The 24,202-nt window shown below is 47.0% G+C and overlaps 1 protein-coding gene across 2 annotated transcripts in view; it reads left to right on the top strand.

The window, feature by feature from the left end:
* The window catches only part of AK8 (adenylate kinase 8), a 51,394-nt gene that overhangs the window by 25,535 nt on the left and 1,657 nt on the right, over positions 1 to 24,202 (top strand). For both annotated transcript variants that reach the window (XM_069985745.1, XM_069985746.1), the window contains 6 exons: positions 74 to 155; positions 325 to 396; positions 921 to 1,121; positions 4,207 to 4,338; positions 4,458 to 4,547; positions 8,806 to 8,947. In XM_069985745.1, coding sequence (XP_069841846.1) covers positions 74 to 155; positions 325 to 396; positions 921 to 1,121; positions 4,207 to 4,338; positions 4,458 to 4,547; positions 8,806 to 8,947 — 719 coding nt within the window. The remainder of the gene's footprint in view (positions 1 to 73; positions 156 to 324; positions 397 to 920; positions 1,122 to 4,206; positions 4,339 to 4,457; positions 4,548 to 8,805; positions 8,948 to 24,202) is intronic.

Genomic DNA, 24,202 nt, shown 5'->3' with positions numbered 1-24,202 from the left:
ATGGTTCGGCATGATGCGTTCTTTCTAGATTTGTTAGTAATCTTACATGTGACACTCGCTCTGTTGCTTTCAGGGTTGGGTCCTTGAAGGATTTCCCCAGAGCAGGGAGCAGGGATTACTCCTACAGATGAATGGGACATGTTCGGATCACATAGGTGAGTCCTCATACACTGGAGCTACACGATGCCCATTAGGATTTCCCCCGGCCATGTCTGTGTCTACAGATGTCAGGACGCTCTCTGGTGGAGCCATGGGGTCAGCTATATATACAGGTACATGTATGCACACTGTATTCTGTGTCTCATCTCCTATGTCCCCCCGCAGTTGTCCTGGAAGCTCCGGATATTGTCCTGATCGAGAGGAATATGGGGAAGAGGATGGACCCCAGCACTGGAGGTAGTGGTGGCCCTGGTTTCTGTATATTGTATATGTGTTGTATACAGCCTATGGCCTATGCCTGTGTCCGTGTTTTCCAGGCAGCTTTAGGGCTGCATACAACTTCTTCAGCCCCCGGTAATAAAATGCTGGGTGTTTGGGCTTGGACGATTCTGTGCCTGCGTGAGGTTTGCTCATATCTAATTGTAATGGAAGATTCATGGCAGATGGATCCCCATATTACCGCCAAGAATCCATCAACCCTGTGTTGGCAAGGATGAAGTGCGGCTGATGTTCTGATGGATGTGAATGAGAATACAGAGATAGGCTGGGTTCACACTACGTAAAAAACACGGCCGTATTTCACAACAACGGCCGTTATTTGTAAAATAACGGCAGTTATTTCCGCAAATACGGCCGTTGTTATGAAATACGGCTGTGTTTTTTACGTAGTGTGAACATAGCCATATACTAAGCTATATAGTGTATAGCAGAGGATAGCGGTCAGTGCCATGTGACCACCTATGTATGCCCCTCTTTTGCAGAGGTCTACCACACGACCTTTGATTGGCCTGAAGACCCTGAAGTGCAGAAGAATTTAGTGGAACCAGCTGGGATCTCAGAAGAGGAAACTGGAAAGAAGCTTCTGGAATATCACAGAAACATCCCTGGTATCCTGCGAGCCTTCCCCAAGAAGTACAAGAAGATTAATGCGGATCAGCCGTGCACGGACGTCTTATCACAGGGTAAACTGCGATATCATGTGATGTCCACTAAGGGCCCAGTCAGGCAGTATGGAGCCAGTCATCGGCTGATCGACGCCTTTCAGCACCGACCCTGCATCCCTTCATGGAATGGAGTTATATAGAAAATATAAAGTTATACTTACCTGTCCATGCTCCCCAGTGTCCTCCTGCCTCATGCTGCTGGCATGTACAAAGCCCATTGTCGTCCATGTGTAATATGATCCATACCTACAGGTCAGGGATGAGGAACCTACGGCCCTCCACCTGTTGCAAAACTACAAAGCCTGTCCAGGCATGATGGGAGTTGTAGTTTTGCAGCAGCTGGAGGGCCGTGTGTTCCTTGTCCCTGCTACAAGTAGATCAGTCACGTGTTAGTGCAGCAGTGCAGTAAAGGGGTGTGCAGAGGCTGGGCCTGTACACTGCTTCTCCACTTATTCTGTGCGATGCAGCTATGGATGAGACTTCTATGGGATGAGACTTCTATGGATCACAGGTCACTAAGGTCTAATGTCTCTTGTGTGGAGCAGCAGTCAGACTGATAGGTGTGATGAAGATAGCCAGGCGCTTTTATAGCTTTAGGGTCCACTAGATCAATAATGTAAACGAGCGCCAATCTGCTAGGTCGGCACTCGTTTATTGAGCCTATTACGCAGCTCAATAATTGTTCAGCAAAGGCTATATATGTATATTGTTAGTGATGTTCGTGCGGCTCTTGCCCTAAACTGTTATACTTTACCTCTCCATGCTCCCGGTCTTCTCCTTCCCTCTCCTTCCTCCCCGGCGCTGCTGTAGCGTTGAAGTGGTCTTTAAGCTGACAGGCCGCTCAGCCAATCACTGTCCAGGACCGCCAGGACCATTGATTGGCTGAGTGGCCTGTCAGTTTAGAGACCGCTTCAAAGGAGGGCAGGAGAAGCCCGGGAGCGTGGAGAGGTAATGTGTAACACTTTATTCAGTTGTCAGCCGTCGACTGCACATCACTATTGCCTGGAGCTATTACAGTAGCCATGCGCCGTCGGCGGCCAGTGATTTTAGACATGATCAGCCGATGATCGCTGTTTTTATTACATGGAGTCATAATCATTAGTATTGCTCCATGTAATAGGGCCCTTAAAGGAAGCAAACATGGCCGCTGCTCGTGTGGGTCAGGATAACCATGTAATGCTGTTCTCCTCGCTGGTAGCAGTTAGTGCGAATAGACGTTAGAACAGATGAGGTCACATGTCCCGCTCACCCTCTTACCTGCCCCCTTAATTACACAGTGTGTTCGGCCTTGAACCTCGTGCCCCAAACTGGTGTCAAACACTTGACAATGCCGGCCGGTCCCAGGACGGATCCCGACGCCGCGTTCTCTTTTTAACATCGCAGATTAATTACTTCTCAAATTGCTTAATTACATCTAAAAGTTTGTATCATCCGTCATAAAGAATTCATGTGCAAATCAGTAAATAACGACGCGGGGGCTGAATATTAATTATTATTAATTAATAATGGAGGCAAATAAATTAGGGATGGGGAACGCGAAGAAAGCGCTGGGGCTGCTTCGAGGAAATCCTCAGTAGATGGGTCCCGGGGCGCGCCAGGCGTCAGATTCCTGCTTTCTTCCGCTTCATTAGTGGAGCGGCTCATCTGGGGGATTATTACTCTAATTAACTTACACTTATTTACCGAAAATTAGCCCCATTTGTAAGCAGCGCTTTCTGTCTGTATCCGATCGGAGGATATTAGGCGGCAGCATGCGATGGGTGGGTTCGCTTTCAAATACTTTAATAACTATCCCGCCGCTCTGATGCCGTGTCAGGTGTCCTGGTCTTGTACCTGTCAGCAGAACGTGGTGGTGTATAGAACAGGTGAGTGCCATAGAATCCTGGGCATCTGAGATGGTGGAGGTTCTCGCAGTCTCTGTGCATCGGACATGCATCCCTGAAATAATAGCTTATGTTGTAGAGTCAGCTGACAGGTACAATGTCGGCTGAGGAACCCTATATCCTGATGCCCATAGCGATGGTCTGCTCCATGTAATAGGAGTGGTGGCAGCCTTTCTCTCCCATGGTCCACCCAAAAGATTGTCCAGGCAGCCCCTCCCGCAGCTGCCCGCTGCTCCCTGCTCCTCTCTACTGGTTATCGGTGCGGTGCTGACAGCGAGCAGGGAACGAGGAGCTGACCTGACAGGCTTGTTTGCTCCTCCAGATCAGACCATGTAATGGGGCAATAAAGGCCCTATTACACCAAGCGATTTTTGGCCGTACTTGGCTGATTACTGGCCGTTACACAGGGTAATCGCATGGTGTAATAGGTAGTGTTAAAAGACAACGATCAGACCGCATGCACGTTGTCCGCTGATTGTTGTCTTTCAACATGTTGAAAAAAAACCCAATGCTGATAGCAACGGCCGCTCCGAGTAACAGGAGCGGCAGCAGCAGACCACCTCTATCTCCTATAGGCCATCCAGATCATCCGAGCAGCCCTCCCACACCTCCCTGCGCTACCCCACAAAAAATTGTTCTGTTGTTGATCACAACTTTTGCGCAAAGCCTAAAATCATCGGCAATCACTCACTGTAGTTCCAGATTTGTTAATCGTTCTGTGTAATATGGTGAACGATTTCAGGTGGCTCCTGTTTGCGATGGTTTACTGTTAATTGTTAAAAATCGCTTTGTCTAATGACTCTAAGAGCCTATTGTTTAAGTAAATAAACAAGCGATGACACAATTTGCGTGTGCGTGTAATACGTCCCTTACTCTTTAGCCTACCTGGGAGTTCGGCTGCAGACAGGATCCTGCTGGCAGACAGTATGGCTGCTGTACTAGTGCACATGTGCGCCCCCTGCTGATACAAGAGAGAAGTGTAATGCTTTACATTACAATACGGGAGATGAGAAATAATGATTCATTCCCCCTCAAAAAAACAGCACCACCCTTGTTCATGGCTGTACCTGGTATTGCAGCTGAATCCTACTTATTTGCACAGCTCGTGGACAAGAGTGTCTGACTCAAAAAGTCAGATGACCGCTTTATTGTTATTTTCTCTACAGACTTTCACACTTCAGTTTTGCCTTTTAGTAAAGCGTTTGTACTTTGTTCCCCAGTTCTTACATTTGTGTTAAGCAAACCCCGGTCCTTGGCCCCCTACACACCGCGTATACTGCTGTACGGACCACCGGGCAGTGGAAGGAGCTTCCAAGCAGCGCTGCTGGCACAGAAATATGATGTCGTCAATGGTGAGTCAGGCGTTGCCTTTGCAGACACAGCACCTCTTCCGTCCATTGGCCGGGCCTGGTATTGCAGCTAAGTCACAGGCTCCTTCTACAATACTTACGTTGTTTCTCTAAATCCACAGTTTCCTGCGGTCAAGTCCTTAAGGAAGCCGTGGCGGACCAGACGAAAATCGGACTTCTGATCGAGCCGTACATCGAGAACGAGCAACAAGGTTGGGATCAGAGAGATCTGCGCTCGTCTGCCCCTTTACATGGCACGGTTAATCAAGCGTCACAAGTAAAACGATTGGGATTGGTTGTCGGCCATTAAAATACATTGCTATCGGCCACACGTCTCCTACTTACACAGGGTGATGTGAAGCTGATAGACAATGACTTATAGGGCGGGTTCACACTACGGAATTCTCGCGGACATTGTCCGCGGAATTCCGTCAGCTGTCCGCCCGCACGGGCACTCGCTTTTCCGCCGGCCCCATAGACACCATTCTATGGGCCGGCGTATTCCGCGATCCGCTAAAAGAAGTGACATGACACTTCTTTCAGCGTATAGCGGAATACCCCGGCCCATAGAATGGTGTCTATGGGGCCGGCGGAAAGGCGCCCAGATGTGCGGCCGGACAGCTGACGGAATTCCGCGGACATTGTCCGCGAGAATTCCGTAGTGTGAACCCACCCATAGGGCTGCTCAAAAAGCTGCAATCAGCCAACGAGTGGGCGGTTTCCCGGTTCACAGCTGATCCCTGACACTTTTACACGGACCGATTATCGGCTGAATATGGGATTCTAGCAGAACTCCTTGCCGATAGTCGGCCCATATAAAAGGCCCTTAGGGCTCATTTACACTACGGAATAAGTGCCGAGATTCGGTGTAATGCGGTCCTTGGGTTTCACTCCTTTTGTGCTGTAGGGGGACAGAGGGCTCTGGAGGGGACACAAGATTGCATTATACTGTGAGTTATAAAGTTCATAGCTACTTATATCGGCCTGATGAAAGCCTAAGGGCCCTATCTCCCAAATCGATTATTGGCCGTACTTGGCTGATTACCGATTGTTCCAGCCGATAATCCTTAGGGGTAATAGCTCATGTATAAAGGTCATGATCAGCTCATGCACAATGTCAGCTGATTGTTGTCTTTCTGCATGTTCTAATATCCCGTTCACGGCAGCGCAATGTCCGCAGACCGCTGCTCTCCGCTCCTCCCCGCTTGTAATAGCACAGACAGCGAGAGGGGAACGATGAGCGAGTAAGCAGTGACCTGCCAGGTCAGCAGTCGCTTCTTTCTCGTTATCCGGCCGTGTAATAGGGCCCTATAGGACGTACTTTGTGACTCTATGGGGGTCATACATTTGATGTCCACTTCCCTGCGTATATACATGAAGCATAGGGTTCAGACACGGACTGCACAGATTTCTTAATACAGGTTGTAGATGAGCCGATGTTCTACCCCCAGTTTGGTTTGGTGTCTGCAGATTAACGCATCATCCACTACCGGAGAGCAAAAGGCTGCAGTAGATTGTCAGATCCGGTGACCAGGGAGCGCATGGAAAATATTCCCCTTCCAAGGAAAACGCTCGGAATATATTCACTGCGATGATTATAGAGAACGCCGCCTGTCTTTCTAACCTCCTGACCAAGGTCCTGAGCCCACATGTCCTCTTCGCCTTCCCGCACTGCTCCAGCCCCTTTGACCTTGCAGGTTCACACTGCGGAGTTCTCCCCCCTGGAAGCCTTTGATAGTTGTTGTTGGGGGGGGCAGGAGGATGAGAGAGAAGAAAGCTTCTGGAGTCAGGGATGGGGGGGCCCAGTGGGGACCTTCTCACGCTCCATCCTCGCTGCAGCCCTTTACTGTCGGTGTACGAGCCGGAGCTGCAAACAGCACTTGGCTGTGTAAATAATTTACCAGTTGATTAATAGACTCACATGGGTATAATTATAGAAGGAGAGACAGCAGCGCCAGGAACGGGCACAGCGCTTGGGGGAACAAGAGACTTTAAAAAAAAAAAACTTATTTTCCTTTTTTTTTTTTTTTTTTTTTGCTTTATTTATTATTTTATTTTTTTTATTTGGAAACTTTCTAGGGCGCCTGGCGTTTGAAGATGAGTTGGGAAGAGCTCGGTTGCTTCTCGGCTTTTGAAGTGGAAATAGGACAGTTTGGATCTGTTGAGTTTAATTTTTCACAAGCTCTCAGAGCCCTGCAGTGCGGCTCCCTGTATCTACCTATAGAGCTCTCTATATTACCGGGAACAGAACAACACCCTCCTATAGCCTGTTATCTGCTGCAGGGGTAGGGAACCTTGGCTCTCCAGCTGTTGCAAAACTACAACTCCCATCATGCCTGGACACTCAAAGCTTTAGCTCCAGGCATGATGGGAGTTGTAGTTTTGCAACAGCTGGACAGCCAGGGTTGCCTATCCTTGGTATATTGGGTCACTGGCTGTGCAGGAATGGAGAGGGTTATTTCTGGAGGGAAAAGGGGGGGCGTCATTGCTCCTGTAGTGTCTATGAGGGTACGACTATACATGGTGTATACGGTAGAGGAGATATTACAGGGGTTGCTCCTCCAATAAATGGGGACCCCAAATCTCCTGTCGTATGTGAATGCAGCCACTCAATCCATTGTTTATTGGGGTTGCCACTTTGATTACTATTGGTGTCAGCAGCCCTTTGTAATCAAGCACTGATCTCAAAGGTCAATGCAGTACATATGTACTGCATTGATCTCTAAGAGAGAACAGTTCAATTATAATAGAAGTCCCTAATGCTGCGTTTACACGGAGCGATAATTCGGCCAATCGAGCGATTAACGATTTTGAAATAACGATGTGTTCTTTTACGATCAGCGATTAGACGGAACTATATATTGTTTGAAAAAATCGTTATTGCGATTGTTTTAAGATCACTTAAGCCTATCTTACACATAGGGTGAATCGGTGAAAGACTGTTTACACGAAGCGATCTGTAATTTTCAGTGAACGACCAACGACAATTTGAAAATGAACGATTTCTCGTTCGTCACTTGATCATTTGCTGTGTTTACACCAGCCGATTATCGCTCAAATGCCATCGTTACCGTGAAAATTCGAACGATAATCGCTCCATGTAAACGCTGACTTCAAGCTACTGTAGAGAGGGGGGAAAAAGGTTTTCAATAAATAAAAAAAATCCAATCCCAACAAAAGTTTAAATCCCCCTTTTCCCATTTTCTAAATGAAATAAACAAGCATATTTGGTATCACAAAAATTACCACAAATTGTAAATTGTGTAAATTATCACATTCCTGATCTCGCTCGGTAAACGGCTTAAGCGCAAAAACACTAAAATTTTAATAAAAAGGGATCAAAAAGTCGCCTATACACAAGCAAGGTGCCAAAAGTACAGATCATGGGGCAAAAAATGCCGCCTCACATAGCCCCATAGACCAAACAATAAAAGCGCTATAAGGAGGGGAATAAAGCCATTTTAGGGAGCATTTCGTTTTTTTTTAAGGTTTTAATTTTTTAAAACCTGTCAAATAAAAAAAAAAGTTATATATATTACATAAAGTTGTAATCGTACCGACATGGGGAACATAGATCACATGTCAGTTTTACCATAGGACAAATGGCGTAAACACAAAACCCCCCTTAATAAAAAGAATGTTTTTGTGTGTTTTTTTGTTTTTTTTTTCAATTTCACGACGCAGATAATTTTTTGTTGTTGTTTTTTCACCATAATTTAAGGAAAAGTTAAGTCATTGCAAAGTACAATTGGTGTCCTGTGTCGGTTCCACCGATTTAAGTAAAACTACTGACCATAATGAGGCCCAAAGTCCTGGGAACCGCCACAAGCCGCCTATAGCCGCACTGTTCTGGGGGTCTCCTCAGTCGCAGGATGGGCACCCAGTAAGTAAAGGGGGAGCCGGGCACAATACCCCCCGTTACCTGGTATCGTGTCACTCCAGAGCGTTAGGGCGGCCATGTTGATCGCTATGCCTTGAGCAGTTCGTCCTTAGGTAATTCCTTATAATAATACATTCTATAGCTCTCTCTAATACAGAAGCTGTAATGTCAGGTATGTAAGTATTACATCCTCTTTATTACAGGATCTGGATATGAAGAGCAGCTTAATGTGCGGCAGAGCAGTCATTCTGCCACCATCTGCTTCTCTTACAATCGCTCCTTGAATAGTCTATTGCATTGTTGACCCTTCCAGATGCCTTTCCCAGCCATTATTATGGAGGCTGCAATTCACATGACTGACCTGCAGGTGGCAGTAAACAATAAACAAACAGCCTATGCTGACACTGAGGGCAGTGGAAAGTGACAGCGGTGACATGAGACGTCTGCACTGTGCAGGGCCTGAGGATGATAGATGCCCTGACCCACCCAGCAGAAAGTGGTTGGAGATACATCAGAAGCTTAGATACACCAGCATAGTGTAGCTACATATATATGTATATTTATAGACGTTGTGTCTTTCCTCCTTTTAGTGCCGGATAACCTTGTATTGAGGATCCTAAGTGATCGGCTCAGCAGACTGGACTGTGCGACGCGAGGCTGGGTGCTGCACGGAATCCCGCGAGACGCCGAACAGGCTGCGGTGCTGAGCGACGCCGGCTATATACCCAACAGGTACCACTCCCTGCTGTATAGTAATAGCCAATCAGATCACTGTGCTCCACCGATTCCCGGGAGACGCTGAACATGCCCGGTTATATACCCAACAGGTACCACTCCCTGCTGTATAGTAATAGCCAATCAGATCACTGTGCTCCACCGATTCCCGGGAGACGCTGAACATGCCCGGTTATATACCCAACAGGTACCACTCCCTGCTGTATAGTAATAGCCAATCAGATCACTGTGCTCCACCGATTCCCGGGAGACGCTGAACATGCCCGGCTATATACCCAACAGGTAACACTCCCTGCTGTATAGTAATAGCCAATCAGATCACTGCCGGGAGGGTTAGGCTGGATTAACACTCCGTTTTTGCAATCCGTTTTTTCTTTTTTTATTATAAAACGGAAGAAAAAATTGATACATTTGTTTGCATCCGTTTTGATGCGTTTTCCATGACTTCCATTATAAAAAAAGGATCAAAAAGCATCCTTTTTTTTAGCGTACTGACCGGCTGCTACATATTACAGAGCATAACTTCTCTGAGATCTCTGCTTGCTGTCACTGAATGGAGACAGACCGGATACTTGTCACAGCTGAGGGTTTGTTACAGCGCGTCCCTGGGTAATGAGACCGTTTGCCCAGCCTTTGGCCTGACTTCCCATCACCGCAGCCGCCTGTCTCTTCCAGTCTTGTAAAGCATCATTTTAATTCTAGAAAAGCGCTGCCGGAGCGGCACGTTGCAGATCTCATCCAATGTGTCATTTCAGGAACAATCTACTCCGCTGTTTCAACTCAATTTTCCGAGCGCTCAGATGTTTTATGTATATATTCCCTTCCAGCGCCGTAAATATTCACATTCTCATGTTCCTGTCCGGAGAGAAGACTGATGGGTAATGAAGAAATCACCGCGCCGCCTCGGATCCATCACATAAGAATTCCCTATATACAGCAGCATTCTTATTAGAATGGGATCCCTGATTTACATATGCAGATTAGGGGGAGGAGCCCTGAGTATGGGTTTAGTCGTCATGTATAAGATTTTAGTCCTTATGTATAGTCGCCCCTCTTATAGGACTTGTTCATCAGGTTTCACATCTTCTAGCCTTATGGTCCTATTACACAGAGCGATTATCTGCTGGTTATCAGGCCAATTCTGCAGATCATTGATCCGTGTAACAAAGAAAACGATCAGCCAATGACAACGATTATTGGCTGATCATACCTTTAGGTTCGTACCCAATCATTGGCCCCAGGTGCATCGCTACGTGTAATGGTGATGCGTGTCCAACAGCTGATGAATCTCTAAAGAAAATAATAAACTGTACTTACCTCTCGGTGCTCCCTGATGTCCTGTTAGCTTTGGCCCCATTCCCAGTAGTGTCTAAAGTGACAGGTAGCTCAGCAAATTACCGGGACAGTGCTGAAGCCAGCGATTGGCTGAGCTGCCTGTCACCTCAAACACTGCCGGGAGCAGGGCCGAAGCTAACAGGACATCAAAAAGCACTGAGAGGTAAGTATAGTTTATTTTACAAGGGCTACACGGACATCGCTAGCAAAATATATTTATATACAGCCCTTGCTTCTTGACTATTGGACCGTGTATGGGCTTAGTAAAGCGGGTGGCGATCTAGCACACCGGCACTAGCTTACACCATGTGATCAGGCCGTGTGATACGGTCCTTAGTGTGTTGGTATGCAGGTAAGTGACTCACCTGGCCGTTCACATGATGGAGAACGTAACCCATTACACCAGACGCCTTCTCCCATTGCTCTGTGCTCCAGGTCATATGACCATTGTAGACACTATCAGGGGAGGACGGGTTACTTGACCGTTCTGCGAGGCCCCATACACAGCAGGTAGTTTTTCAGCAGTTTGCTTTACAGCAGCTCTTCTGTGGGATCAGACTAGATGGGCTCGTCTCCACCCCACACACTTCAATGAGCCTCAGGCCCCACCACCGGGTCCTCAGCCCTCGATTCTCCTCCCTTGGACACTTTTTTGGTCATATACCGGGGACCCCACAAAACCAGAGATGCGCTGACCCCGGCTCTTTATTATTTCCTGCCCCAGCGCAGAGCTGTAAAATGAAGCTGACACAAGATATGTGCGCGGGGAATGATAAATCCCCCACAACATCTATGAGAAGGCGGCAGAGCGCTATACAGCAGGCTTCATGGCGGCCATGTCTGACTTCTTCATCAGCGATGCAAATTTCTGCCTTTATGGGAACGAACGTGCCTCAGTGTCACATGACCCACGCTATTTTAAAGGGATTATCCCCAGTATCCATCCTGAGGGTGCAGCTATGAGGGACCAGATGTCGGCAGCCCCTCCGCTCACGGCTGTCATACATCTGCTCACTACACCTCTCTAGCAGAGGGAGCGCCGGCTCTGCTACCTCCAGCAGCAGCAGCACACAGCGGCTCAGGATCGGCTCCCCCGCCGCCTCCCGGGCGGATTAAGCACAATAAACAGCTTATTAATAAAGACTTGAACCGCAGAATGGAGCTGAAATCTGCAGCCAAATCCTGCGGCTGGTAAAGGTTAATAACACCATTACTAGCAGCTCAGCCGCCGCCGGCGTGCGCACAGCGCCGTCTAAGCCTTCTCTTACCTCCCGTTAATTGAGCTAATAAAACCTCGCTGACCCGTCCGTGCCGCCATTATCTGCCAGTTTACCAAGACTGGACTGGAATATTTATCTTCACATATGAATTCCGCCCGCGTGCCGCGCATTATGCAGGATCTCTGGATCTGCCAGGAATCTTACACCGCCACCGCTGCTGTCACCGCCATTAACGGACAGTGATTGGATTTGTAGATAATCTGAAAGTCTGAAGTGATGCTGATATTCCATATGCAGCATAAAGGGGGATGCAGAATAAGGCCCCCCCCTTAAATCATGGCTGCTGCTTCCCATTCATCTTCCCCCTGGTTGTATAGAAGCTATTATTTCCTGTTATCAGCCAGGAAGAAGCCGATACCCAGACTCCTCCGCTCTCTCTCCATGTACTGACTTTATGCTTGTGCTAATCTGAGCTGCAGTGTAAAGCATGGTGGAGGAAAGATTGGCAGCTTCCATCTATGATGACAGGTGAGGTCCAGACTAATGCAGTTTAGAAGACAATGCAGTTAAAGGGGAACTCTTTTAAAATCAACTGGTTCCAGAAAGTTGTACAGATTTGTAATTAACAAATCTCCAGTCTTCCAGTACTTATCAGCTGCTGTATGTCCTGCAGGAAGTGCTGTATTCTCTCTGACACAGAGCTCTCTGCTGCCACCTCTGTCCATGTCAGGAACTGTCCAGAGCAGGAGAGGTTTTCTATGGAGATTTGCTGCTGCTCTGGACAGTTCCTGACAGAGGTGGCAGCAGAGAGCACTGTGTCAGACTGTAGAGCATACACCACTTTCTGGACATACAGCAGCTGATAAGTACTGGAAGACCGGAGTTTATTAATTAGAAATCATTTACAAATCTATATAATTTTCTGAAACCAGTTGATTAAAAAACATGTTTTTACTCTGGATAAACCCTTTAAATTTACATGGGATACCCCCCCCCCCCCCAACCATCCCAAATTTTGACGTGAAGTTCCTATGAATGCGGACCCCCCCCCCCCCCCCCATCTTATCTAGCCGGCCGCCATCACTAGTCACATTCAATCAGTGATATTTCCCGGACCCTCCGAGCTCTACGGGAACAGACGCGGCCCCCGGCACACGTCACCTAGCTGGAAATAGGATTCCGGAAAGGTCAGGCCATTAAACCGCGCTGATAGGGAAAGCGTCGGCCGCCTCGTAACTTCCACAACTAAAAAGAGCTAAAACTTGGCAGAAAATGAAGGTGGTCTCGGCCTTTTCCCATTCACGCCGACGCACTCCTCTGACCTGGTAGCATTTCCATCAGCGGCTGAGACGCAGCCTCCGCTTTGAAGCCCTCCCGCCTGAGCGGCTCCGGCGAATTACATTTTGGTGGAGACAACGGAGGGGTCACGGCTGCCTCCTGGCGGGTTAAAACTTAGTTTATGAGAGTGTGTTACTCAGTTTGCAGTCATCCTCACTGGAGACCAGAAGCAATTACTTTTGATGTGAGTCCATCCGCAGTGTACACTACCTGTGCACCGGGCGCGAGCTGCGGGGGGCGCCCATAGCTGGACCTCCTGTGTTTGAACAGGATCAGGCTTAGGACCTGGCAGATTGCATCCGTACAGGGGCACCCCCCCCACCCCACCTCCATAAACTTTATTGATTTTTTTCGAGGCGGTTTGCTTTGGGCAGGCAATGGGTTAAGTGAGAAAATCGATACGGCATTAGAGGCGGCTGGAAGCGTCTGCCGGGGGCCGAGATCCTGGAAATGTTCTGCTGTAGAGACTAATAGAGAGGGCGGCTGAGGAGGGGCGACAGGCTGGGACTGTGGGTGCACCGGAATTGGGGGTCCTGCAACCCTGTCAGTGAATCATCCAGCCAGTAGGACAAGGGGCATCAGCGGGGTACAGGGACTGCTTCCCCAGGACCCCCTGAACTGATGCCCACCTCACATCATGGTGTGACGAGAGTCCACAGGCCCAGATCACATCCAGTAAACCTACCACTAAGTAAAACGTAACTTTTAATAACTTTCAAATAGAAATAATAAGTATAAAGTTGTGCTCATTAAAATCACAGAGCTTCCATAACCTTCTACAGTGAATCAACCTATATCTGTATAGTCATAGTAGCTGCAGACTACTGACTACCTCGTAGTATATTACTATCTAACTGGGCTATGAAAGCAATGAATTTAAAATCAACCGCACAGCCCCTCAACTAGTTTCACCCACACATGGGCTTCATCAGGAGGAGGGCTTATGAGGGCTGATGAAGCCCATGTGTGGGTGAAACTAGTTGAGAGGCTGTGCGGTTGATTTTAAATTCATTGCTTTCATAGCCCAGTTAGATAGTAATATACTACGAGGTAGTCAGTAGTCTGCAGCTACTATGACTATACAGATATAGGTTGATTCACTGTAGAAGGTTATGGAAGCTCTGTGATTTTAATGAGCACAACTTTATACTTATTATTTCTATTTGAAAGTTATTAAAAGTTACGTTTTACTTAGTGGTAGGTTTACTGGATGTGATCTGGGCTTTTGGCCCTTATAAATTTGTTTTGGTATTTGAACCATCCAGATTACCTACCTTTAGGGCACTTTATTTTTGGTTTGAGAGTCCACAGAACCCTTAGACCCCCATAGAATCTGCTTCCCCCATAGCGGCTTCCTTAGTTAGTTTTGAAAACCATGGTATTACAGTATATTGGTGCTGTATGGTGTTAGTGTGCTAGATTATGTTGGCACTATATGTTACTGTTACGGTATGTTGGCACTATATGTTGCTGTTACAGTATGTTGGCACTATATGTTACTGTTACGGTATGTTGGCACTATATGTTGCTGTTACGGTATGTTGGCACTATATGTTGCTGTCACGATAGGTTGGCATTATATGTTGCTGTTACGGTATGTTGGCATTATATGTTGCTGTTACGATAGGTTGGCATTATATGTTGCTGTTACGGTATGTTGGCATTATATGTTGCTGTTACGATAGGTTGGCATTATATGTTGCTGTTACGGTATGTTGGCATTATATGTTAGCATTATTATATGTTGTCAATATATGTTGCTGTTACGGTAGGGTGGCACTATATGTTGCTGTTACGGTAGGGTGGCACTATATGTTGCTGTTACGGTATGTTGGCACTATATAATGCAGTTACGGTATGTTGGCACTATATGTTGCTTTTACGGTATGTTGGCACTATATGTTGCTTATACGGTATGTTGGCACTATATGTTGCTGTTACAGTAGGGTGGCACTATATGTTGCTGTTACGGTATTTTGGCACTATATGTTGCTGTCACAGTGTGTTGGCACTATATGTTGCTGTTACGGTATGTTGGCACTATATGTTAGTATATGTTGGCACTATATGTTGTTGTTATGGTTTGTTGGCATTATATGTCGCTGTTACGGTATGTTGGCACTATACGTCGCTGTTACGGTATGTTGGCATTATGTGATGCTATTATGGTATGTTGGCATTATATGTTGCTGTTACGGTATGTTGGCATTATGTGATGCTATTATGGTATGTTGGAACTATAAGTTGCTGTCACGGTATGTTGGCATTATATGTCGCTGTTACGGTATGTTGGCATTATATGATGCTATTATGGTTTTTTGGCACTATATGATGCTATTACGGTATGTTGGCATTATCTATTGTTGTTACGGTATATTGGCATTATATGATGCTATTATGGTATGTTGGCACTATATGATGCTATTATGGTATGTTGGCATTATATGTTGCTCTTACGGTATGTTGGCATTATATGTTGTTGTTACGGTATGTTGGCATTATATGTTGCTCTTACGGTATGTTGGCATTATATGTTGCTGTTACGGTATGTTGGCACTATATGTTGCTGTCACGGTATGTTGGCACTATATGTTGCTGTCACGGTATGTTGGCACTATATGTTAGTATTATGATATGTTGGCATTATATGTTGCTATTACCGTATGTTGGCACTATATGTTGCTGTTACGGTATGTTGGCACTATGTGTTCTGTTACAGTATGTTGGCACTTTGTGTTGCTGTTACAGTATGTTGGCACTATATGTTGCTGTTACAGTATGTTGGCACTATATGTTGCTGTTACGGTATGTTGGCACTATATGTTGCTGTTACAGTATGTTGGTACTTTATAATGCTGTTACGATATATTGGCACTATATGTTGCTGTCACGGTATTTTGGCACTATATGTTGCTGTTGCGGTATGTTGGCATTATATGTTGCTGTTACGATATATTGGCACTATATGTTGCTGTCACGGTATGTTGGCACTTTATGTTGCTGTTACGGTATGTTGGCACTATATGTTGCTGTTACAGTATGTTGGTACTTTATAATGCTGTTACGATATATTGGCACTATATGTTGCTGTCACGGTATTTTGGCACTATATGTTGCTGTTACGGTATGTTGGCACTATATGTTGCTGTTGCGGTATGTTGGCATTATATGTTGCTGTCACGGTATGTTGGCATTATATGTTGCTGTTGCAGTATGTTGGCACGGTACGGTACTGTTGGACCTATCATAGGTTTCATCACCAATCCTGTCAGAAAGCAGTGTAACTATACATGGGTGTTCAGTGTGGATGCACTAGAAGTCCCAGCATGTTCTGTCAGGACGGGTTCCATGGCAGTAAATCATCAGTGTCAGGAAATGTGCTGCCAGGTCCCTGGAGGTGATGGTTGGGGGTCTCAGCCCTGGAGCTGGGGGGTCCGCCGTCCATCTCTCAGTGTTCCTGATATTTAATATGTGATCAGCCGCATCCCTCCGCCAGAGCCGCCGCTGTCGCTCTCTAATAACCCCACTCCTCCGCACAGCCACAACCACAAGACATATTTACCCTCGAAATTGGTATTGACAAAGTTGAATAAATGTTTTACAGCGAGCGAGCGTAGCGGCCCCCAGAGGAAGCAGGATTGTTCAGGGGGGCCGCAGAGCGGGCGCCACAATTACTACAGGAGTGAGGATGAGAGAACACAATCCATGGCCGCTCTGTGAAGGTTAGCAGGTCGAAAACCCATCACAGCCCTCATATGTAATCCCCCCCCCCCCCCATACACCCTCCACCACAATCCACATACACCACAAGTCCCAGCATGGTATTCTAGCCCCTGCCTGACTGGTTTCTGCACCTCTCCTTCCTTCTCAGACTGTTGTCGCATTGTGTCCTCCATCCTTAGGTCACAGCTGTGATGAGAGATCCGGCCTGTCCTTGTATTGTGTCCTCCATGCTTTACACTTCGGCTTTGATCCATTAGGACACAGCTGTGATCAGAGACCCGGTCTGTCCTTGTATTGTGTCCTCCATGCTTTACACTGCAGCTCTGATCCATTAGGACACAGCTGTGATCAGAGACCAGGCCTGTCCTTGTATTGTGTCCTCCATGCTTTACACTGCAGCTCTGATCCATTTGGTCACAGCTGTGATCAGAGACCGGCCTGTCCTTATATTGTGTCCTCCATGCTTAACACTTTGGCCTTGATCCATTAGGACACAGCTGTGCCCACACCACAGCCCCCACTGCATACATCACTAGCCCTGCTGCCCACATCACTAGCCCCACTGTCCACACTACAGCCCCCACTACATACATGACTAGCCCTGCTGCTCACACTACAGCCCCCGCTGCCCACATCACTAGCCCCGCTGTCCACACTACAGCCCCCGCTGCTCACATCACTAGCCCCGCTGCCCACATCACTAGCCCCACTGCATACATCACTAGCCCTGCTGCCCACACCACAGCCTCTTCTGCTCACACTACAGTCCCCGCTGCCCACACCACAGCCTCTTCTGCCCACACTACAGGCCTCGCTGCCCACATCACTAGCCCCGCTGTCCACAACACAGCCCCACTGTCCACACTACATGCACGACCTGCTGTCCAAACCTAGCTTTTCTGCCCACACTACAGCCCCTGCTGCCCAAACCATGGCCACCACCCCACTGTCCACACCAAAGCCCCTGCTGCCTACTAGCCCTCCTGCTCACACCACTGCCCACCACCCCGCTGCCCACCAAACCATGGCCTCTGCTCTCTACACCACATTTACCACCCTGAAGCCCACATTACCGCCCCCCCCCGCTGCCCAAACCACGGCCACCACCCCGTTGCCCACATCACTGGCTTACACTGCCCGCACTACGGCCACCACCCCACTGCCTACATCACTGGCCCACACCATGGCCACCACCCCACTGCCTACATCACTGGCCCACACCATGGCCACCACCCCGCTGCCCACATCACTGGCCCACACTGCCCGCACTACGGCCACCACCCCACTGCCTACATCACTGGCCCACACCATGGCCACCACCCCGCTGCCCACATCACTGGCCCACACTGCCCGCACTACGGCCACCACCCCACTGCCTACATCACTGGCCCACACCACGGCCACCACCCCGCTGCCCACACCACGGCCACCACCCCGAAGACCACATTACCGCCCACCGCTGCCCAAACCACGGCCACCATCCCACTGCCTACATCACTGGCCCCCACTGCCCACACCACAGTCACCACCCCGAAGCCCACATTACCATCCCCTGTTGCCCACACCACGGCCCCGCTCCCTCCATCACAGCCCCAGCTGCCCACAGTCACTCCATCACCCGCATGCTGACAGCTCCGGTCGCTGAGCACCAGCAAAGCCTCTTTATGCACTTTCCCTCTGAAATCTGGGCCACTAATCTTCATTTGCCCCAAGTCAAAAAAAATCTTATGTTATTATAGATAAACCTGCATATAGTGCGCCCCCGGGAAGCCATGCCCGGACCGCTCATTGTGTGATCACACAGTCATATATAATATAGCAGGCCGCACAGAGCTGCTCTCTAGAGAGGTGATGCCCGGAGGCGGCAGGATGCTTACACAGGCGACTGCATCATATTACTCTGAAGTTTGTTTCAAGAGGACGGATCAGAAAAGCTGAGGAAACTCTTTACCAAGTGTTGGCTGCCATTTTGTCTGCCAGTAGTCTGAGTATTACTTATACCGTACGCTAATACTACTGTATACATGCTATATATAGAGCCCTGTCTGCTAGCAGGATGGACCTCCCTCTGCCTTCAGAAGCAAAGCGACTAATTGTGGCAGAGATCCCACTAGTGATGACATCATTCTGAAGGAATATTATACCAGACCGGCCATGTGTCTCCACAGAGATCTGGATCTATCTGACCGGCCATGTTTCTCCACAGAGATCTGGATCCATCTGACCGGCCATGTTTCTCCACAGAGATCTGGATCCATCTGACCGGCCATGTGTCTCCACAGAGATCTGGATCCATCTGACCGGCCATGTTTCTCCACAGAGATCTGGATCTATCTGACCGGCCATGTTTCTCTATAGAGATCTGGATCCCTCTGACCGGCCATGTTTCTCTATAGAGATCTGGATCCATCTGACCGGCCATGTTTCTCCAAAGAGATCTGGATCCATCTGACCGGCCATGTTTCTCCAAAGAGATCTGGATCCATCTGACCGGCCATGTTTCTCCACAGAGATCTGGATCCATCTGACTGGCCATGTTTCTCTATAGGGATCTGGATCCATCTGACCGGCCATGTTTCCATATAGAGATCTGGATCCATCTGACCGGCCATGTTTCTCTATAGAGATCTGGATCCATCTGACCGGCCATGTTTCTCTATAGAGATCTGGATCCATCTGACCGGCCATGTTTCTTCACAGAGATCTGGATCCATCTGACCGGCCATGTTTCCATATAGAGATCTGGATCCATCTGACCGGCCGTGTTTCTCTATAGAGATCTGGATCCATCTGACCGGCCATGTTTCTCTATAGAGATCTGGATCCATCTGACCGGCCATGTTTCTTCACAGAGATCTGGATCCATCTGACCGGCCATGTTTCCATATAGAGATCTGGATCCATCTGACCGGCCATGTTTCCATATAGAGATCTGGATCCATCTGACCGGCCATGTTTCTCCACAGAGATCTGGATCCATCTGACCGGCCATGTTTCCATATAGAGATCTGGATCCATCTGACCGGCCATGTTTCTCTATAGAGATCTGGATCCATCTGACCGGCCATGTTTCCATATAGAGATCTGGATCCATCTGACCGGCCATGTTTCCATATAGAGATCTGGATCCATCTGACCGGCCATGTTTCTTCACAGAGATCTGGATCCATCTGACCGGCCATGTTTCCATATAGAGATCTGGATCCATCTGACCGGCCATGTTTCTCCACAGAGATCTGGATCCATCTGATGTGTACTGTCTCCGCGCTGGTCTGCTGCCGCTACCATGTACAGCGAGATTTCCAGCAAACGCCATCTAATTCCCCCATCACATGACCTCCTAGTTGTGTCTATATTTGCCGTAGCCAGCTGCCCCCTATCCGCGTGGCGCACCAGGAGACGTCCCCTCGCTCCCATCAACAATAATTAGGCTGTGTAAGTCTAATGGAAAAAGTCATGTCTAATTACCCTGCTGACGGGCCAATTATACCATTAACGATGGCGGCCGGTGAGCTAATAACGAGGGGAAGAGGCTCATTTGCATAACATTAAGTTAATTGAGTTAGTAGCTCCAGGGCGGACGCTGGGACAGATAGCGAGATTTCATTACGGAAAGGATAGCGATGACTGGAGACGAGAGCGTTCACCTGACAGTTCTTATTAATTAACGGCTATCCCGTTACCCGCCGTGTCAGACCTCTCTATACTGCGCCCGCTCCTTCTACTTTCCCCCCTCACTTTATCTGCTCTCAATGAAAGCCGAGATAACTGCGCTAATTGTAGCCGGTAATTAATTATAAAGGGACGGCAGCTCCGACCGCGGCGAGGGGTGAGCAGCTGCTGCAGCGCCGGCCACAGGACCGACACCGCCTCTTGTCAATCTTTTCCTAATGCAAACAGGTCTCAGTTTCTAATGAGTATTTATAGCGAGATCAGATCCCCGGCCCAACCTGACATGTATAAGAGGAGGCCGACCTGCCAGGAGTATTGTGTTATATATGGGGAGGAGGAGCCGCAGCAGGTCCATAGGGGGCGGTATTATAGTAGTTATATTCCTGTATATAGGAGCAGTATTATAGTAGTTATATTCCTGTATATAGGGGGCAGTATTACAGTTGTTATATTCCTGTATATAGGAGCAGTATTATAGTAGTTATATTCTTGTATATAGGAGCAGTATTATAGTAGTTATATTCCTGTATATAGGAGCAGTATTATAGTAGTTATATTCTTGTATATAGGAGCAGTATTATAGTAGTTATATTCCTGTATATAGGAGCAGTATTATAGTAGTTATATTCTTGTATATAGGAGCAGTATTATAGTAGTTATATTCCTGTATATAGGAGCAGTATTATAGTAGTTATATTCTTGTATATAGGAGCAGTATTATAGTAGTTATATTCCTGTATATAGGAGCAGTATTATAGTAGTTATATTCTTGTATATAGGAGCAGTATTATAGTAGTTATAGTATAGCAGTAGAGTGCAGTCGGCACTGTCAGCAATGCTAGCAATAAAGGACGTATAATGAAGGACCCAACCTGGTGTGCTTGTACTTGTGGTGCTCCCAGACTAAAGAGTAAGAGTAAGCAATGTAACAACGGGAGAAGAGACAGACTGGGGCACTCACCGATGTTCCAAGCAAAAGTCTTTAATCCGATAGACAAAAGTCCATGGTGGAGGGAGGACAGATGGAATGGCGGGCGCCTATACCCCGGAACGACGTTTCACGCCCACTCGGCGCTTCTTCCAGTGGAAGAAGCGCCGAGTGGGCGTGAAACGTCGTTCCAGGGTATAGGCGCCCGCCATTCCATCTGTCCTCCCTCCACCATGGACTTTTGTCTATCGGATTAAAGACTTTTGCTTGGAACATCGGTGAGTGCCCCAGTCTCTCTCTTCTCCCGTTGTTACATTATAGTAGTTATATTCCTGTATATAGGAGCAGTATTATAGTAGTTATATTCCTGTATATAGGAGCAGTATTATAGTAGTTATATTCTTGTATATAGGAGCAGTATTATAGTAGTTATATTCCTGTATATAGGGAGCAGTATTATAGTAGTTATATTCCTGTATATAGGAGCAGTATTATAGTAGTTATATTCCTGTATATAGGGAGCAGTATTATAGTAGTTATATTCCTGTATATAGGAGCAGTATTATAGTAGTTATATTCCTATATATAGGAGGCAGTATTATAGTAGTTATATTCCTGTATATAGGAGCAGTATTATAATAGCAGTATTTGGTTACTATTAGTTATATAGTTATATTCCATTCCATTTCTAGTTTCCAGTCTGACAGAGTGCCATAACACAAAGTACATTCCAACAGGTGGCTGTAAGTTATAGACATATGGATGTCGCCTCCTTCATAGTTATTAATTATACTTTGTCCCTAATTTGCTGTAATAATCTTTGCTCCCGACCTCCTCCCAAATTGTTAAATAATTTATTTTCTCTAAAAACTCACGCCCCCCCATCCATCCATCTCTGTGAAGTCATCTGGCGCAGTGAGTGTCAGCGAGATGTAAGACAAAAGACCGTGGTATGCTGCTGCCTTTTAATCATGTAATTGCCTGGTGACATTTAACACTGTGGCTTTGTGTTACCCCTCCGGTATAATGAAGGTAGGAGGACGCGGTACGCGCCGCGGCCCCCACCGCACCAGACGCCCTTTTGTGGGGAAGAGCACTTTAACTACACCGAAGTTTGGCCGAGCTTCTACATATTACAGCAGCAACACGAGCACACACAATTGAAGTATTTGAAGACGATAAAATATGCATGGCTATCGGTGACAGCGCCATAAAGTCAAGCAATTAGCCGCGTAATCCAAGATGCGCGGAGCCCATGGCAAGGAAGCCTACAGTTCTCTATTAGTTAAATGCATTTTGTAGGTCCTCATTCCATCAAATCAACTAACACTTCCTTTAATTGGCTGATGAATTATACAGCCGGCCGCATTATAATTTAATAACCCGTAAACATTCCTCGGGCCGCGGTAAAGTCGATATCGCGCTCATTAATTCCTTAATTTCAGCTGATGGAAGGGGAGATGGAAGGAGCGCGCTCGCACTGTCAGCCTCCGGCTATGAAATGAGGAAAAGGAAATTTAGAAGAGGGGGGATTATTTTATTTTTTTAATATTTTTTTTTTTCTTTTTTTTTCTGTCGGAAACTCAATCTGCGCGCTGTCACCGGCAGCAGGTCGCCCCCCGTCCCAATTCAAAGGATGAGTGACAGCTTCCTGCCGCGTCTTGTCAAACTATGTTTAAACATCAAGCCCGGCAGTAAACAGAGCGCGATGTCTATTAAAGCGCGTTCTCTTACCCCCGCCCCCCCATCATCATTCCTCCCCACTCTGTCCCCATGAATATTTCATTACAGGACGCATAAATATTAATTCTAATCGCTCAGTACCCGCGTTATTATTTCTGTTTTGTGACAAACCCGCATGAAATATTCAGCACCCACTTTTTTTTTATTTATTTATTTATTTTTAAATTACATTTACACACATGATTATCGGAATTTACAGGGGGGTTTTTTTTCAGAGGAGGGAAATCCTAATTCCACTCGTAACCGATGTTAAACGTTATAGAAACGTTCTCGCCACCTGACGTCTGTATCCCATCAAGATTGACGTCTCATTTGCAAGAAGAAAAAAATATATGTTTCCCTCCCCCCCCCTTCCCCACTTGTCCCTAGTAGGGGCGGAAGAGTTTCTTGGCGAGGATGGAGTTAACTGGCGTTTATTATTCATTGGGGTAAATGGGTCTCTTAGACCTTGCATATGATCCTGCAACTTGTGCTACTACTACTACTCTCATTCTCCTTTACCTGGCATCTAATCCTGCCATTTGTGCTACTACTACTCTCATTCTCCTTTACCTGGTATCTGATCCTGCCACTTGTGCTACTACTACTCTCATTCTCCTTTACCTGGCATCTGATCCTGCCACTGGTGCTACTACTACTTTCATTTTCCTTGTCCTGGAAAGGTTTACACATTCCATCAGTTTTTTTAACTTAAAAATAATGTTTTTAAATCTTCGGGTGTCAGAGAGTTATATAGATTTGTAATTTAATTCTATTAAAAAAATCTCCAGTCTTCCAGTACTTATCAGCTGCTGTATGCCCTGCATAAAGTGGTGTGTTCGCTCCAGTCTGACACAGTGCTCTCTGCTGCCACCTGTGTCCATGTCAGGAACTGTCCAGAGCAGCAGCAAATCCCCATAGAAAACCTCTCCTGCTCTGGACAGTTCCTGACATGGACAGAGGTGGCAGCAGAGAGCACTGTGTGCAAAGAATACACCAGTTCATGCAGGACATACAGCAGCTGATAAGTACTGGAAAAGTGGAGATTTTTTAATATAAGTAAAGTACAAATCTATATAACTTTCTGACACCCGATGATTTGAAAGACTTTTTCCTTCACCGGTGTACCTTTTTAAAGGCCCTGTACATCTAGAAGAGAAGTAACTGCAATTACAGGGGTCTACAAGGAAAGAGACCTCTGATCCTGTGCAATGGCTGGAGTGACATTAATCAATGTATGCCAGATTATAAGAAGTTCTGGATTATTGGATTAAAAAAAAAAAGTCTAAAAACTTTCCATATAAAATGTGTACA

The sequence above is a fragment of the Dendropsophus ebraccatus genome, chromosome 10 (genome assembly GCF_027789765.1).
Source record: "Dendropsophus ebraccatus isolate aDenEbr1 chromosome 10, aDenEbr1.pat, whole genome shotgun sequence".
Lineage (NCBI taxonomy): Eukaryota > Metazoa > Chordata > Amphibia > Anura > Hylidae > Dendropsophus > Dendropsophus ebraccatus.
This window is presented reverse-complemented; position numbering and strand designations above follow the sequence as displayed.